General features: G+C 45.1%; 1 protein-coding gene across 1 annotated transcript; it reads right to left on the reverse strand.

Moving 5' to 3' along the window:
- Window positions 1-1,996: 1,996 nt before the first annotated feature.
- On the reverse strand, window positions 1,997-15,887 carry LOC310633720 (transcription factor Sp5-like; the record flags this gene model as incomplete). Its single annotated transcript, XM_083351586.1, has 2 exons — window positions 1,997-2,938; window positions 15,834-15,887. 2 exons carry the CDS (start codon window positions 15,885-15,887, stop codon window positions 1,997-1,999), a joined length of 996 nt encoding a protein of 331 aa, XP_083207712.1.
- Between the last annotated feature and the right edge of the window lie 874 nt (window positions 15,888-16,761).

Raw genomic sequence — 16,761 nt, forward strand, 5'->3', positions numbered from 1 at the left:
AACTATGTTGTTTGATGAACTGCAAAAATAATTCAAAACCTGTTAGGCCAACATCAAAAGTATAGGACAGAGCAGTATTTCTCAACACGGGCAACTGTAGATTCAAAATCCCAGAATTCTCTAGACCAGAGGAAATCTGGGAATTGAAGTCTACACATCTTAACATTGCCAAGATTGAGAAGCCCTAGGATAGGGAATAGGAAAGAAACTGAGTTAGATCCTAGACTTTCCTTCAGTGCTATGCAGACCAGGGGGAAGGTGGTGACGGAGGCAATAACAATATTTTATTACCACGAGACTTGCAATTGGTCAATTATGCTTCCCCACACCAGTTTTGACTGTGGATGTGCTCTCATGGAGTCTTTGGACTTGCCCATATTCTCTTATATACAGTATTTCTGGAAATGAATGGAAACTGCCTCCTAGCAGACCTTGTCTAGAATCAGAAGTTAAGTGGGATTGTCTTCTGTGAATATTAGGATGGGAGATCACTTGGAACCTCACGACTGTGAGATGGGAACATAAAAAAAATAAAAATCCCAGAAGGCAGTTAGGTGAACCACTTGCAAACTGATGTATTGATGTGTTTGTGAAGTCCCCAGAAATCACACTCAACTCCAAGGGAAATTTGTCTGAGAATTTATTTAAAAGTGTACTAGACAACCCATGCCGCATTGGCTTATTGTTTCGGAGATATTTCCTTTCCTAACAGAGAAACTGAATGACTATTGGCAGGCAAAAAAGCAGTGGGAGCAAAAGCAACTTCGGATTTCCTGCCAGCTTCCCCACTGACTTTTCCTGTAGAAAGCTGGATGGAGCATTGGAAATGATGATCACATGACCATGGCTGACTGCAGCTAACTTTGGCAGTGAGGCAGCACTGAAGCAGCCACTAATTTACCACATTTCATTCAGACAGGAGTCATGGATCCCAGATTTTGGATGCATTCTCTCATTTGAGATACATTGATTCCAAAACTGTTGCCCTATGGTGCACTATTTCACCCAGTTGAAGGTTACAAACAATCAAACAGATAGAAGAGTTTTAGAAGTATATAGATTCATCTATTTGGGCCAACTCTGTTTTGTACTTGCTACAAATTCTCAAGGTAACCCAAGGCATTAATTACCTATTAACTTCCTTTCAGTGCATGCATTTGATTGTTTCTGTGGACACTTCCCTGATCACCATTAGGCACCTTATCCAACATGACACTAATATTTTCAAGATGTTTTAAAATAAAAAAGCTAGTTGGAAATTGGCCTGCTGCAAAGCAAAGCACAGGTCTCTTTATTTCCCAAGATTGCCTTCAGGTCTAATAACCACATTTAGAAAATAAAAAATACTTTGCTTTTCAACCCAGTTTTCTGTTAGAAATGTACTCTTGAGCCTAGATAAAGGAACATCACTCCTTCCAAAAGTAATCTAGGGTTATAAGGAAGATAGGGTGAGGGAGGGGAGGTCTGAAGTAGTTGTGGGGACTAGTGGGGAGCAACTCACCAATTTGCCTTCTGGAAATAGAAGTTTGTGACCTGGCAGCCATTTAGTCCTAGAGAGCCCAGGATTTACTACCTGGCCCCCTGACACAAAAGAATTATCCGCCTGCTCCTGTTTTTTATACCAATGGAATGGTGGATGTTCGGGAATCACTATTTAATGGACCTAACCAATCCTTCACTCTTGCTAGGGAATGTTTGCAGGACTTCAGATTTTCTGACTGAGATTTCATAGCATCCCACTGATCTATAGTTGCCAGGCTCTTGGGAAAAAATATATAATTGGTCGATATTAATGTTGGGTGTAAAATGAATTCAGTTGCACCTTAGCAAGGGCTGGAAATCAGTAGGTGGTAGAAAAGTATGTACAACGAGCCATCTCTTTGCTGCTATCTGATGGCTGTCCAGATTTTTGCAGCCCAGATACCGTAAACCTGCTATAGCCGCCTCCTTGCTTCCTTGACCTCATCTCTACTCTTTTAGGCCTCTTTATTTAACATCACTCTCGCTTGATGCCCGCTGCTGCTGCTGTCACAACAGCCACATTCCGCACCCGCTTTCCCTGGTGGGTCTTAACATGCTTTGCTAGGTGGTCACTCCGCATGAATCTCTTGGGGCACAGCTGGCAGCCAAAGCGCTTCTCCCCTGTGTGTGTCCGAAGGTGCCTCTGCAGCTCATCTGAGCGAGTGAAGCTCTTCCCACAGTACAGCCAGGAGCAAATGAAGGGGCGCTCGCCTGCATGCCAGCGGAGGTGGGCCTTCAAGTGAGAGGTTTTGCCATAAACCTTGCCACACCCTGGCAGATGGCAGACATGCTGCTTCTTCCTCCCTGGCTCCTCGTGGGACCTGCTGGATCCCTGGCAGTTGGGGCATTTGCAGCGACGACAGCGGCGAGCTGTACTCAACAGCCCTTTGGGGGGGCTCTGCAGGAAGGGTGCGAGGGGAGGCTGGGGACTGAGGACTAGTGAATGTCCAAGAGAGAAATTGCTTGGCTGTTGCAGGGTCCACCAAGGGGCATCATCAGTGCAGGAGTGGCCTGGAGGGACAGCTGTACCCAAAGGCCACGGGCCTTGCAGAAAACTGGAGGAGTCCTGGGCTTCTGGGAAAGCATAGGAGGGATGCACTGTGGGCGCCAACATCTTGACGGGTGACCACTCCAATGAGTAGATGGACTCAGCTGGCGGTGTCAGCGGCAGTTCGTGGGGTGAGGCACCACTATTGCTAGCCACCATTTGCTCGTGATATGGCATTTTGGGTCGTCCAAACGCCACGGTTGTGTGAGAGCGTGATGGCACCTCATTGCTCCAGAGTTGAAACATCCCCACAGATTCATAGGACCCTGGTGAGCTGGCTGAAGAACAGGGTAGAGGAGGTGCTGCTCGGAAGGCCAAGGTGGGGTAGTTGACAGTGATGTCCTCTGGAGATGAGTTAGGAGAGCGGTCCTGAAGCAGAGTAAAAAAAACAACAACAACTGAGCAAGAGTGTAGATGTTAATCCTCCTAAAACCTTAGCCAACCTCTACTCGAACTCTGCCCAAGCAAGCCATCATCTGGAGCACACTTGCTAAATCTTGCACTTTGCATGCATCCTCTGATTACCTTTGCCTGCCAAGCTAAGGTTACCAAATATATGGTCATTTTATCCTCCTCCCCTGTCATGCATACATCTTTAATTTGGCTCCATGAGTGATGTTGTGTAGTCGGTTCTTTACAGGCAAAGAATAAGCGAGACGAGGGGTTGCAAACAGGAACATTGCTATATTGAGGCAAACAGGAACAGAACTGAAACGAAGGCTGCTGCGCAGCTACTTATACGGTTGGCCACTAGGTGGCAGCCAATAGGTTTAAAGGAACCCATTCCCACCCCAAATTATCCAATGATTTTCTTGGAGACAGCAAGTCTGGCTTAGTCAGTGACCGTTACACAGACACACCATTGAGCAACCATAAGCAGCATTCAAACAGACACGTGAACAGTTCAAGTAAAAATCCCAATACTTTACAAGTGATGTTTCATCTAAGTCTTAAATTGCCGTTATCTGCAATGGGAATTGCATCAAACATCTGCCATAATCAAGTACAGAACCAGTTTTCTCAAAAGAAGAATTGCTTGGACAATGCCGTATGTAGGTCAGCGGATAGAGCAGGTTCCTTTTTCTCACTTCTTAGAGGAAGAACAGGAGCTTCCTGAGTTGAAGACCAGGTTTGGCTTACACAATACACTGAGCCCTAATGTGGTATCCGATACTTTCTACACCCAATTTCTGTTTTCTGATCAAAGGGACTCGATCTCTCTGGATGTTGCCGAATTTTGTTAGGCTCTTACTTGAGATAAGTTTCAAACTAACTGATCCCCATCCCTCAACATAATGTAACTGTGACTAACTGTTGGGGGGGGAAAAGAACAACACTAAGTAAGTGTAGATAGATGTCATCCCTTCCCATCCCACCCCTTTCCATTCCATTCTATCCCATTTGTCTTAGAATTTTAGCTCTATGTAGAATCTCAGTTTTAAACAAACAACATTCTCTTTCTTACTTCCAGAGTTGTAACTTTCCCTGATATTAATAGTGACAACAATATTTTATTTGGAAGCAGAAAAGAGCAGCCTGACCCTGACCTCGGTGGGAACACTCTTGAATCCTCCAATTTGGAAAGGGATTATAAGTGACAAAGGTACAGGCATGAGAAAAGTGCAGGAGAAGAAGCAAAGGTAGCATTTCTCTTGAATAACGTACTGTTGATGAGCAAAGCCAAGTCAGCCTTAGCACCGATTTTGTGTCCCAGTTGTGCCCATTCCTGGAACAGGAGGCTTTCTTACAGTCACTCACCCACAATGTGTGACTATTTGCAACGTGCTCTGTGTGGAGCTAACCTTGAAAATCATTTAGATCCACAGGCATTTGTGGGCATGACACAGTGCACCCAATGTATCACCTTTGTCTTGAGAGTTGCACTAATTGCCAATGGGCTTTTTAGATACAATTCAATGTCCCTGACCTACGAGACACTCCCAATCATAGGTCTATTTATGAGACACACCTTCTGTCTCCAGTAGTGCTTGTCCTATGTTGTACAATCAAGTTGGGCATGCTTTCAGACTCTTTGCTTACCCTGGTTTCTTTAAGTGACCTTTGAAAACCTGACTCTTTCCCCAGGATTTGGGTTAGTATGGTGGGCTCTTTTGAGAAATCCTATGGGAAGTTTAGGGATATGTTTTTAATTGCTCTCTCTTACATGTTGACCACTTTTTTGTTGGTTGTGTTTTTTTTAACTGTTATTAATGTTATATGCCACCCAGAGTCATTATGGACTCTGGCATTTTTAGAATTTTGACAAATAAATCATCATCACCTTCTTCATCATCATCATTTTAGCCGTTGTCTATCCAATGCAGGATGAAGGCCTCTCCCACGTTTCCAACCAATATGGTCCTGACCTTTCGTCAATTGGGCCCACAATACTTGCTGATGTCATTGATCTCGTTCACTCAGTATTCCAGCAACCAATAATTAAGGCATTGCACAACCAAGGTGTAGAGACTGCATCTTACGTAAACTTACTACAATCAATATATGAAAAAACAATAGCAACAATTAAAGTGGAAATCAACAGAGAATGAGGTGTACAACAAGGTGATACAATATCACCTACCCTTTTCTCAACCTGCCTTGAAGAAGTATTTCATAAACTAGGCTGGGCAAAAGATGGAATAAAAATCAATGGTGCCTATTTAAATCACTTAAGATTTGCAGATGATGATGTTCTCTTCTCACAAGACCCAGAAGAGCTACAAGGACACATACAAGAGCTGCACAAAGCAGGAGAAACATTTGGCTTAAAAAAAACCTGAAAAAGTGCCAGGTTATGTTTAATAAATTCAACAAAGAAAGAAAAATATATATATATCTGGAGAAGAATTACACATAGTAGCCCACTACGTATACCTTGGCCAAAGGATCTCAATGGAAGGTCATATAATAAAGGAAATTGAATGTGTTAAATGTGGTTGGCAGGCATTTGCCAGGCTAAGCGTAATTTTCAAGAATTACCTCCCCCTATGCCTGAAATATTTTGATCAGTGTGTGCTACCTGCTCTAACATATGCCAGTGAAACATTGACCTCACAATCAATACAAAAGCTAAGAGCCATGGAAAGATAATGCTCAACATTAGAAGACAAGATAGAAAGGTCTGCATATGAACTAGAGAACAAACAAAAGTATACAATAACATCAAGAGAGTAAAAGAATGGAAATGGAAATGGGCCAATCACATAGCAAGAAGAACTGATGGTAGGTGGACCAAGGCAGTCATAGAATGGATCCCACTTGATAAAAAGTGTCCACGAAAGAGACCTAAAACAAGATGGATCAACAACATTAGCAAGTATTGTGGACAAATATTATACTTAAAGAGGTTTCAATAAATACTTGCTAAGCAATGCCATTATACAAACATTGTTAGATGGGAATATAATCTGTGGATGTTCAAACCTTTGTATCTTTCCCCCCCAAGACAAATGTAATAAGGAGGGCTGGGTGAAGCAGGGACAATTTGTGAAGCTGCTTTGGTTCCAATCACTGGAAAGAGATCCACTTTAGAACAGGACTTTTATGCCTTCAGTTAAAAGCCTGTCAAAAGATCTGCAAGTCATTGTTCATTGCCTGAGTTTATGCTTGGGGAGGCCTTTGAACTGTGGTGCTGGAGAAGATTCCTGCAAGTCCCTTGGACTGCAAGACGATCAAACCGGTCAGTCCTAGAGGAGATCAACCCTGACTACTCTTTAGAAGGCCAGATCCTGAAGCTAAAACTCAAATATTTTGGCCACCTAATGAGAAGGAAGGACTCACCGGAGAAGAGCCTAATGCTGGGAAAGGTTGAAGGCAAAAGAAGAAGGGGACGACAGAGAATGAGGTGGCTGGATGGAGTCACTGAAGCAGTAGGCGTGAGCTTAAATGGACTCCAGAAGATGGTAGAGTACAGGAAGGCCTGGAGGAATGTTGTCCATGGGGTCGCGATGGGTCGGACACGACTTTGCAGCTAACAACAACAACAATGCTTGGGGAAAAGATCCAAATGCAAAGCGGCTGATTTGATGTTGTAAAAAGGTTTGAATCCAGTGCTCCTCCTCAGAGTTGTAGAAGGCACATTTTATTGTACTGCAAGGGCTTGTTAAGACTTCAAGGCCTAGTATTGATAGGTACTGATAGTTTCTCTTTGGCATAGTTTTTGCTGGGTTTTTTTGTTTCTGTGTCCCAATTTTAAAAAAAACAACTCTTCTTCTGATGCTGCTTTGATCTTTTCATGTTGAAATATATTTAAGAAAGAAAAAAAAGCAGGAGGCAGAATCCTAGAAGCATTACAATTAAGCAGGAAGTTTCCACTTATAAATCCTGACTGAATGTTTACAGATAGTCCTCGAGTTACAACCGTAGTGGAGCTTGCCCATTGTGGTTGTAAGTTGTACCAGTAATAAAATGGAAATGGACACACGATTGTGTTTTTGCAGCAATTGTTAAGTGAATGCTGCAGTCATAAAATGAACTCATTATTCGCTGTTGTGCAGTTTTACTAGAAGTGCTTGTTATGTTTCGGGATCGGTGAGACATTGACGAGATGTTGGGTGAAACAGCAACACATTTATTAAGTTAACACAGAAGCGGTGTGAACTGCTGCTAAGCTTCTATTTATACGGACCACCACTAGGTGGCGGCCAATGGGATTAAAGCAGTCTTTCCTGCTCAAAACACAAGTAACAACTCTGGAGACAAGCAGTCTGGAGTTTAAACAGACCCAACAGTTAACAACGGTTTTCAAGTATTTTATACCAATACATAACACTCCTTCCCCCTAGATCAGGGGTAGGCAACCTCGGCTCTTTTATGACTCGTGGACTTCAACTCCCAGCTATGCTGACTCAGGAATTCTGGGAGTTGAAGTCCACGAGTCATAAAAGAGCTGAGGTTGCCTATCCCTGCCCTAGATGGTTCACAATCTCAAGCATTGAACATAGTCCTGCAAATACTTTGGTGGCCTTCTCAACCACTCCAAACGTCTCGGAACCGCTGGAGGTTCCCGGTCTACCAGCTTGCCTGCCAGGCTGGGTAGACCAGTGTTCTGAGACCCGTTTGCTTTGGGTCGCCCCAAGTCTTTTTGGCTGGTCTATTCTGGTAGACCCAAGCCAAAGTCCATTGGTGGAAAAGTTTCAGCTGGGTTGGAAATTGGAGCCGTCTGCCGGTTCCACTCAGTGGGTACAGTCTCTGTGTGCGAGGGTAATTTACCAACTGCTAATCCCCACCCCCCCATCTCCTCGGCTGGGACTGTCAGTGCATGCAGACTCCACCGCCAGGCTGCTGTTGTGCCACCCCTGGGGCTGGCTTTCACAAGAGTCTTGAGCCAGCAACTGGTTTGCTAGCTTCCAGCACAGTTGGTCGATGTGCCAGTGGAGCACTCGACCATCTTCCAGGACTACTTCGTAAGACAGTGGCCCTGACACCTTACCACCCACAGTGCCCCTTGACTGTAATTCCGTGCCCAAACCCAGTCACCAACTTGCAAACTTTGCAGTGGGTTTGGCTGTGCTGAGTCCGAGGAAACTCAGTCTGGATGCAGCTGATCTAGCTTAGTGATTAAGTGCCGTCCCCATCTAAGTTCTGCTGGGCTTCTGTCCATGGAAGTGCAGGGAGTTGTGTGTTGGCAGAGTAAAAAATCTGCCAGCCTGTGTTGCCAGTTACAAGGCAAGGCTATGATCCTCTTTAAGGATTCTTTGGTTGTCCGGACCATGCATTCCATTTGGCCATTCGAGGCCGGGTGAAAGGGGGCCGAAGTAGCATGCTTAATCAAGTTAGCCCTCAGAAAGGACTGGAATTCCACAGTGGTAAATTGAGCCCCATTGTCTGAAACTAGCACGTCGGGTAACCCCTGCATGGCAAAGATCCTGCACAGTTCCTGGATGGTCCTGGCAGTAGTCATAGTTGGGACAGTGCAACCTCTAACCACTTAGAGTGACTGTCCATCACAATGAGGAACAATTGTCCCTGAAATGATCCCTCAAAATCAATGTGGATTATTGACCACGGGGCTTACGTGGTTTCCCATCAGTGGACTGGGGCTTGAGGCATTTCAGGCCTGGATTGCTGGCAAATGTAGCAGCTGTGTACTTGGGCCTCAATGTCTTTAGTTAGTTTAGTTTAGTTTATTAGGCTTATATACTGCCCTTCTCCCGTAGGACTCAGGGCGGTTCACAAGGTTTTTTAAAAGAAACAATACTACAATTACAAAAGTTAAAACAATTAAAATGATTATATTAAACCTTGAATATAAAAAACCTAGTTAAAACCAGTTAAAACCCCAATTAATACCCTCAGTCCAGGCCAGAGAGCTCAAAGAACCAGGTCTTCAGGTCCCGGCGGAATGAACATAGGTCAGGGGCAGTCCTAAGCTCTACAGGCAGCTGGTTCCAAAGGGCCGGCGCACCCACAGAGAAGGCCCTCCCCCTGGGTATTGTCCGCCAGCAATCTCTTACCGGCAGTACCCTGAGAAGACCCTCCCTGCATAGGATGAAGGGAGCTTGATGCCGGCAGCAGGTGCTCCCTCAAATATCCCAGACCCAAGCCATTTAGGGCTTTATAGGTCATCACCAGCACCTTGATTCTTACCTGGAGGGCAACTGGGAGCCAATGCAGCTCGCAGAGCAGAGGTGTTATGTGGGAGTATCGGGAAACCCCCATCACAACCTGCGCGGTCGCATTTTGTACCAGCTGAAGCCTCCGGGTGATCCTCAAGGGCAGCCCCATGTAGAGAGTGTTGCAGTAGTCCAATCGGGAGGTCACGAGCGCATGAGTGACTGTGCGTAGGGCATCTCGGTCCAGATAGGGCCGCAACTGGCGCACCAGGCGAACCTGGGCAAAGGCCCCCCTGGTCATAGCTCCTATATGGAGCCAACCCTGGCCACCACAGGTAGCTTCTCGCGAGTGCCTTCATCCTGACTATTCCAGGATGTTCCTCATGCAGAGATTCTAAGACCTTAGTCCTCAAAGAGTTGGGAACTATGACCATACTACCCCAAAGAATGCAGCCTTTGTGAGCAGACAGTTCATCTTTCCTCCTATAAAAACTCTGGAAGTTTGGCCCCGGACTAATGTCTGTCCATCCTGTGTACACCCAGTTCAAAACGCAATGCACACATTTCAAGACGCAGACTTTTTGGAGGCTGTCTCGGCAGCCACATCCCCAGCATAAAGGGGAGACTCCGGCAAATCCTGGATAGCCAGGATGCGTGCAGCTGGAGTGGGGTCTGGCTCTAATTGAGGCAGGGGCAGCCTGCTGAGGCTGTCCGCGTGGCCCACTTCCCAGCCCAGTTTGTGAATTAGCCTGTAATTATAGGCTGAAAGGAAGATGGTGGTCCACCTCAGCATCTGTGGGGAAAGGATCTCAGGTGTTTGTTTGTCCGTAGTGAACAAACCCAGAAGTGGCCTGTGGTCTGTGAAAACCATGAATGGGTGGCCATACAAGTAGTCATGAAATTTTTTGATACCAGCCACTATGGCCAGTGCTTTCTTATCTATTTGGGCGTAGTTGTGTTCTGCTGAAGACAGAGTCCTTGAATAATAAGCTATGGGAGCTTGCCTCTCGCCAGCCATTAAATGGCTCAACACAGCCCCTATTCCGTACGGGGATGCATCACATGCAATGCTGATAGGCAGCTGTTCCTTAAAATGTGTCAGTACTGAGTGTGATGACAGCAGTGATTTGACTGCCAAGAAACTTTTCTCGTGGACGCTCACATCCACTGCCACTGCACTTTTTTGTTGAACAGCCTGTGTAAGGGCTCTGCCACTGCAGCCTTGTGTGGAAGAAAAGCATGATAAAAGCTGAGTAACCTTAAGAAAGCCTGAAGCTCCCTCTTTGACTTAGGACTGGGAGCCTGCTGAATTGCTTTAAGCTTGGATTCAGCTGGATGAATGCCTGCAGCATCTATGCAGAAACCGAGGAACTCGGTTGAATCTACCCCAATTTTGCATTTTCCCCTCTTCAGTTTCAGCCCTGCTTTGCGGAAACACTGAAGGACGGCTTTGAGCTGTTCTGCCAAGATTTCTACTGACTCCCCAGCTATGAAGACGTCATCGAAATAAGGGCACACACCTGGAATGATTTTTAGTGTGCGCTCCATCACACTCTCGAAAAGCCCTGGGGCTACACTGACCTTAAATTGTAGGTGTCTTACCCTGAAAGCTCCCCTGTGGGTGACTATGGTCTGAGCTTCCACTGTGGCATCATCCACGGGCAGTTGCTGGTAAGCTTGGGCCAAATCTAATTTGGCAAATACGCGACCTCCCTGTAGAGGCACCAGAATATGGCTGACTACAGGCACCTGTTATGCATGTAGTGTAAGTGCCCTATTTATAGTGCACTTGTAATCTGTGCATATGCACAGCTCACCATTGGCTTTAAGTGGTGTAACTATGGGTGTCTCCCACACACTGCTATCTACTGGCTGCAACACACCTTGTTGCACCAGCTTGTCCAGCTCTGCATCTATTTTTAGTTTGAGGGCAAAAGGCTTGATGCCGATTGGGGTTACAGTTGGATCAAGGTGAATGGCAGTTGGGGTCCCTTGTACTTGCCTAAGCTAGGGCTGAAAACATCAGCAAATTACAGATGGCAGCGATGTAGCCTTGTTTGCCACATGCCTGGCACATTGCTGTACGGAACCTGCACTCCGTTGTCTGCCTCCACAGCCCGCACATCGAGTGAAGGGAACTGCCTTCTCAGATGGCTGCTGCCCTCTTTCTGGTGGCTTCTGCAGCCAGTCAATCTCAGTGTCCATGTCTGCCCTCTTTCTGGTGGCTTCTGCAGCCAGTCAATCTCAGTGTCCATGTCAGGGTCGTCGGCAGTTTCGGTGTCCTCATGGTGGATGGTTTCTGGGCTGGGTGTGTTCTTGGAGGGCTATAAGGCTTTGACATCTCCCCCGGCAGCTTCTTTGACCATTATCTCTTTCAGGGTGTCTTGGAACATCAAAGTTCCCTTCACAAACAGCTTCTGCTGAAGGTCCCTGTTCCTCAACCCACATACCAAATGGTCTCTCAGTCTCTCTTCGAGGTCTGTGAAATTGCAGAGCCGGGACGCCTGTCGTAGCACGGCTATAAATTCAGCAGCAGACTCTCCTGGTTGCTGCTCCCTTTACTCGAACGCGTATCTCCATGCAATGATGGAGAGCTTCAGCTCAAAATGTTCCTTAAGGTTTTTCTTGAGCTTGGAGTAGGCAACCAACTCTAGTGTAGCTGGAGTGACTAGGTTTTCGCTAACTTGGTTAGCCTGCAAATAGTTCTCGACTCATGAAATGTATGAGCTCCACCTCTTGGGATACAACACGTTGAACTCCGACAGCTTGCCGACCTTCACCATGGTAAGTTGTCACGACCTCTCAATGTCTTGTGCTGCTAAGGGCTTCTGTGTTGATCCTAGGGATGGATCCTTAGGATGTGGGTGCCTCCAGCATGGCTTGCTGGCAGGCAGAGCAGGGAATGTGGTTCCTACCAGGGCGCTGATGCCTGGTCTTCTGGCTCTCTCTTCCTTAAGCAGCACATCCCACCTTTGTCACCACTGTTATGTTTCAGGATCGGTGAGACATTGACGAGGGGTTTGGTGAAACAGCAACACATTTAAGGTTTAAAAACAAAGTCGATCCTAGGATCAATCTGTATTATACCTTCAAGAATGTTTGGGAAAATGCTCAGGGGTGAAACTTTAGAGTTAATCAGCATCAAGTAGGAACAACAGGATGCAGGATTCTAGCTCTATCAATCTCATCCAGAATCTACTGGCTTCTAGTTCCATTCCTGTTATATTGGCCTTCCCGGAGTAGTTTTAATTGTATTATATTTGGAATTATGAAAAGAGTGAAACCTTTCAAAGCGATTGGAACTTTCGAGCAATTACAAAGATTTTGTGTGCGCGCAGGATTGGTTGCTATGTTTTTCATTTTGTCATTCCCCAAAATCAAGATGCTACTTTACTATGAGCTACATTGGTCCCTTGATTTCATGTCGTAACAATTTTCCCTGTATTTATCGAAAAATAATTTTAAAAATCATTCATCCTGTCCACAAAGCCCTTGTTTGGTTTAAACATTTCCTTGGTTTAACTTTGCCAGTTCAAACCCCTATGCAAAACACTGCCAGAAAGAAAAGCTTGCTGATTCTCTTTAATAAAACCCAAAGTCACTGGACTATTTCCTACTGGAAACTTAATAGTAAAGCCACAGATTGGGAGAGAGAACCAAAAAGAAAAAAAAGAAAAGAAAAGAAAAAAGAAAACAAGGGTCAGTGATGGGAACTTAAAAGTTGGATACGCTTCGATCATGTGCTACCTTTTAATGCAGGATTGTGTGTATGAAAAGTGGGAAATAGCTGCCAAATTCTTTTGCGACCTTTCAAACCTGCATTAAAGCATCATTGCTATACATTCCTCCTAGGAAAGAGCTGATAGTGAATTCAGTGGAACCTGTTCCACAGGCCACTCTTGAAAAGTTGCAAACAGGCAGGGAATGCTCCAACAAATAAAGGTTTTATTTATCCACAGGAGAGTTTTGAGCACGGAACTTAAGCCATGTTCCTCACCTGAATGGCCACAGCTCCTGGACCAATGAACATCCTATAGCAGAAGGAATAGGAGAATGCCCAGCACTTTTTTTCAGAACAGGTTTTAAGGTGGTCATTTGCAGTTTCTGGGAGAATTCCCTGCTGTGAAGGCGCCATGCCATTTCTTACTTAAAAAGCCTTTATTGTAGCTGTGATCCCAGAAGGACAGCATGGCGACATTCTTACAGCCAGCCCATTTTTCACAACAGGGGCAGCGACGGCGGGTTGGTGGTGGTGTTAAACAGAAGAGTGTAAAATTAGCTAGGAACTGGAGGATTTTAGTGGTTCTTTCCTCAAGTTCTCTTCCTTGCAAAAAATAGACTGCAGCAGATAAGAGCTTGTTTGCACCTAGGAGCTGGAAGGTTGGTGAAGCAAGAGTCAAGCCAATGGAAGGACAGAGCACCCTACAGCTTTGTTCTGGTTTTAAATAAGTCAGGAGGAGGCAGAAGAAATGTTGGCTTACCTCAAAATAAGCCAACGTTACGGGTAAAGGCAAATTCAGAGTCAATCAGGAAGTTGTACAATGGTGGATACAGGGTGAGCTCCTTAATCTTCAACTAAGCATTGGTGACAGTAGGGATCTACCTTTTAGGCCTGTGGTTAGGACAGGGGTAGGCAACCTTGGCTCTTTTATGACTCATGGACTTCAACTCCCAGAATTCCTGAGCCAGCCATGCTGGCTCAGGAATTCTGGGAGTTGAAGTCCATGAGTCATAAAACAGCCGAGGTTGCTTACCCCTGGGTTAGGATAAAGGAAATAAGTAAGTTTTTTCTATGGAATGGCTTAAATGGTTGTTGTGACTTTTTAAATTTGCCTCAATAGGCATTAAATTGTCACATTTCCCCATTCAAAGTGTCACCTTCTTCTTGCTAGAATTAGATGCCCAGCCAATATTGTCTAAGCTCAACTGCTTATCAAGTCTTAGGCAGATTCTTTTCAATAACTCAGTATCCAGTTTTTCATTTGGATATGTGAGAACTGAATTTGCAGCCATTTCCAAGCAAAGCTATATTACCGAGCTGTAGCCTATTTCTAAGTAGTCCTCCTGGCACTGAACAAAACACAGTAAGATCTATTTCCCCTCTTCTACAATGTATATAATATACTCATATAATAATATGCTCATTTTGCAAAACAAAATAAAAAATACAATACTTTCATTAGAAGTTTAAAATATGTATAGCACCCATAAGCAAAAAATTGTGCGTGCCAGGAGTCATACAACAACTATATAGTTGAAAATTAAAGTTTTCATTCAAAATAAACAATTCTGTCCCCAACTTAAACAATCCCTTAAAAATTGTCTGTACCTCAAATACCTCACATATTGTTAGCTTTTGTTTCTTTAGAGACACAAAACACATTCTCCACTTTTTAAAATGTTCTTGCTATCTAAATCTCAGCTGAGCTTACCTGCTTAAAAAAATAAATCACCTCCAATTAGGATTGGTCACCTTTCCCTTTCCATCAGCATCTCAGCAGACTCACTAGAGTCCGAAGCTAACATCTTTCTAGTTAGTACATTTCCTATTCACTTGCACCCATTTGTTCCTTACAGTTCAGGGGCAATTTACCTAGCTTGAAACACAACAGGTGAAATCCACTTCTCCCTCAAGAGTCCCTGCTTAGCTATTCCTCAAAATGAGAGTGCAGCTTTCAATACTGAAACCTTAGTGGGAGATAATGGAGAAGGAAAGCAGATGTGGTTAAACACGGGAAATTCAGAGGCTAACCGTCCTTTTAGTAAATCCAAAAGATCAATTTTTTAATCCCATTTATATCCCGCCCTTCTCCGAAGACTCAGGGCGGCTTACAATCTAAAGCACAAATCAATGTGCTTAGCAATAGCCTTCATTCTATGTATATGCCTGCTTATTAGGGCTTTCCCCCCCCCCCAAGCGGCATTATTACAAAGTCAGCTTAATTGCCCCCAACAATCTGGGTCCTCATTTTACCTACCTCGGAAGGATGGAAGGCTGAGTCAACCTTGAGCCTGGTGGGATGCGAACCTGCACTAGTTGCAGGCAGTTGGTGTTACTTAAGGAGGCATTAGCCCACTGCTCCACCAAGCCCTGCCATTCCCTGTAATCAAGAACGCTGCCTACCCTCAAAATTTACACAACTAAAACTCCACAATCCCTTACAGAATGTCACATTAGACGGGGAAGGAACATAGCAAAGTGCTAGAATCAATTGGTAGTTGTCGCTAATGATAAATTAATAGTTTCTGTTTCATCATTTGCTTTGCTTTAATAAGAATGATGGATAACACGTCTGCATCCTAATCCCTTCAAGCCAAGGCTGCTTACTCCAGGGTTCCTCTGAGATTTATCCCACTTATGCGAATCGAAGAGGAAGCCTCCTTGAGTTAATGGGATTTACATCTCAACAGAAACATGACAGGATTGCCCGGAAAACGTTAGGGCGCGCTTTCCCCATTCCTTCCACAGCAGAACTACGCCGGTTGCGTATTTTAGCTTGCCAGAGGTCAGGCGGAAAAATCAACAGGTGAAGTTTCCCCAACTGCTGAATCTCCGCATCAGGAAAGTCCTCACTTACTGAATTGCGCACGCACGCACAACACAACACAACACAACACACACACGCGGTAAAAGACCCCGAAGGAAGCTCGCACTCGAGGCGAACCCAGAGGGGGTCACTCCACTTCTAATCCGAGGAGATTCCTCCTACCTGCAGAAACGAGGTGAAGTGGTTCGCCGAGTTCGGCACCGCCAAAGTTGCCATTGGGATCGGGGTCATCCAGCTCTAGCCAGCCACGGAAAGGGCGCATAAACTCTGCAGAGCCCGGAAGCCCCGAAGTGGCAACCTGCTTTGCTCCCCCTCTCCGTGCCAAAGTCCTCCTTCCTCCCCAACCTGCGATCTTCTTTCTCCTCCTGCGCTCAGATTCCCCCCCTCCCCTCCCCAACACTTTGATTTTGGCTCCCCGTCAGCCTATCAGGATCGTGGCGATTGGAGGCGCCTTTGATGTCGCCGGAGCGAACCAATCATTAAAATGGATTGAGCGATTTCAAAGAGAGGGGCCTGGCTAGATCGCCTTTAAGGGCCGGGCTCTCCCGCTGGGCCCGCTTGTTAAGGATGCAAAAGGCCTTGATTGGGTTTGCGTGCGATCAAGAGACCCAGGCTGCTCCTTTTATCTCTTTAAAAAGGACCGGGCGAGGCCAAGAGCGGGAGGAGACCGGTTCTGTGTATGTCTCGGTGCGATCAGAGCTGAGCGTTCCCGGTCTTCATTTATGCAGAGTCCACCGAGAAGCCATCACGACGAGCTTAGTGTGCTGTATGAAGTAATTATTTGATTGGTAAACCATTGGCTTTAATGTGTGAGTCAGACGTCACTTCACCCATGCTTAATTTAACCTTTGGCCCCTAGAATCATAAGTAAAGCTGATTTGTAAATCTATCTATCTATCTATCTATCTATCTATCTATCTATCTATCTATCTATCTATCTATCTATCTATCATCTATCTATCTATCTATCTATCTATCTATCTATCTATCTATCTATCTATCTATCTATCTATCTATCTATCTATCCCATTTATATCCCGCCCTTCTCTGAAGACTCAGGGCGGCTTACAATTTTAAAGCACAAACCAAT

The sequence above is a fragment of the Vipera ursinii genome (genome assembly GCF_947247035.1).
Source record: "Vipera ursinii genome assembly, chromosome: 2".
Taxonomy (NCBI): Eukaryota; Metazoa; Chordata; class Lepidosauria; order Squamata; family Viperidae; genus Vipera; species Vipera ursinii.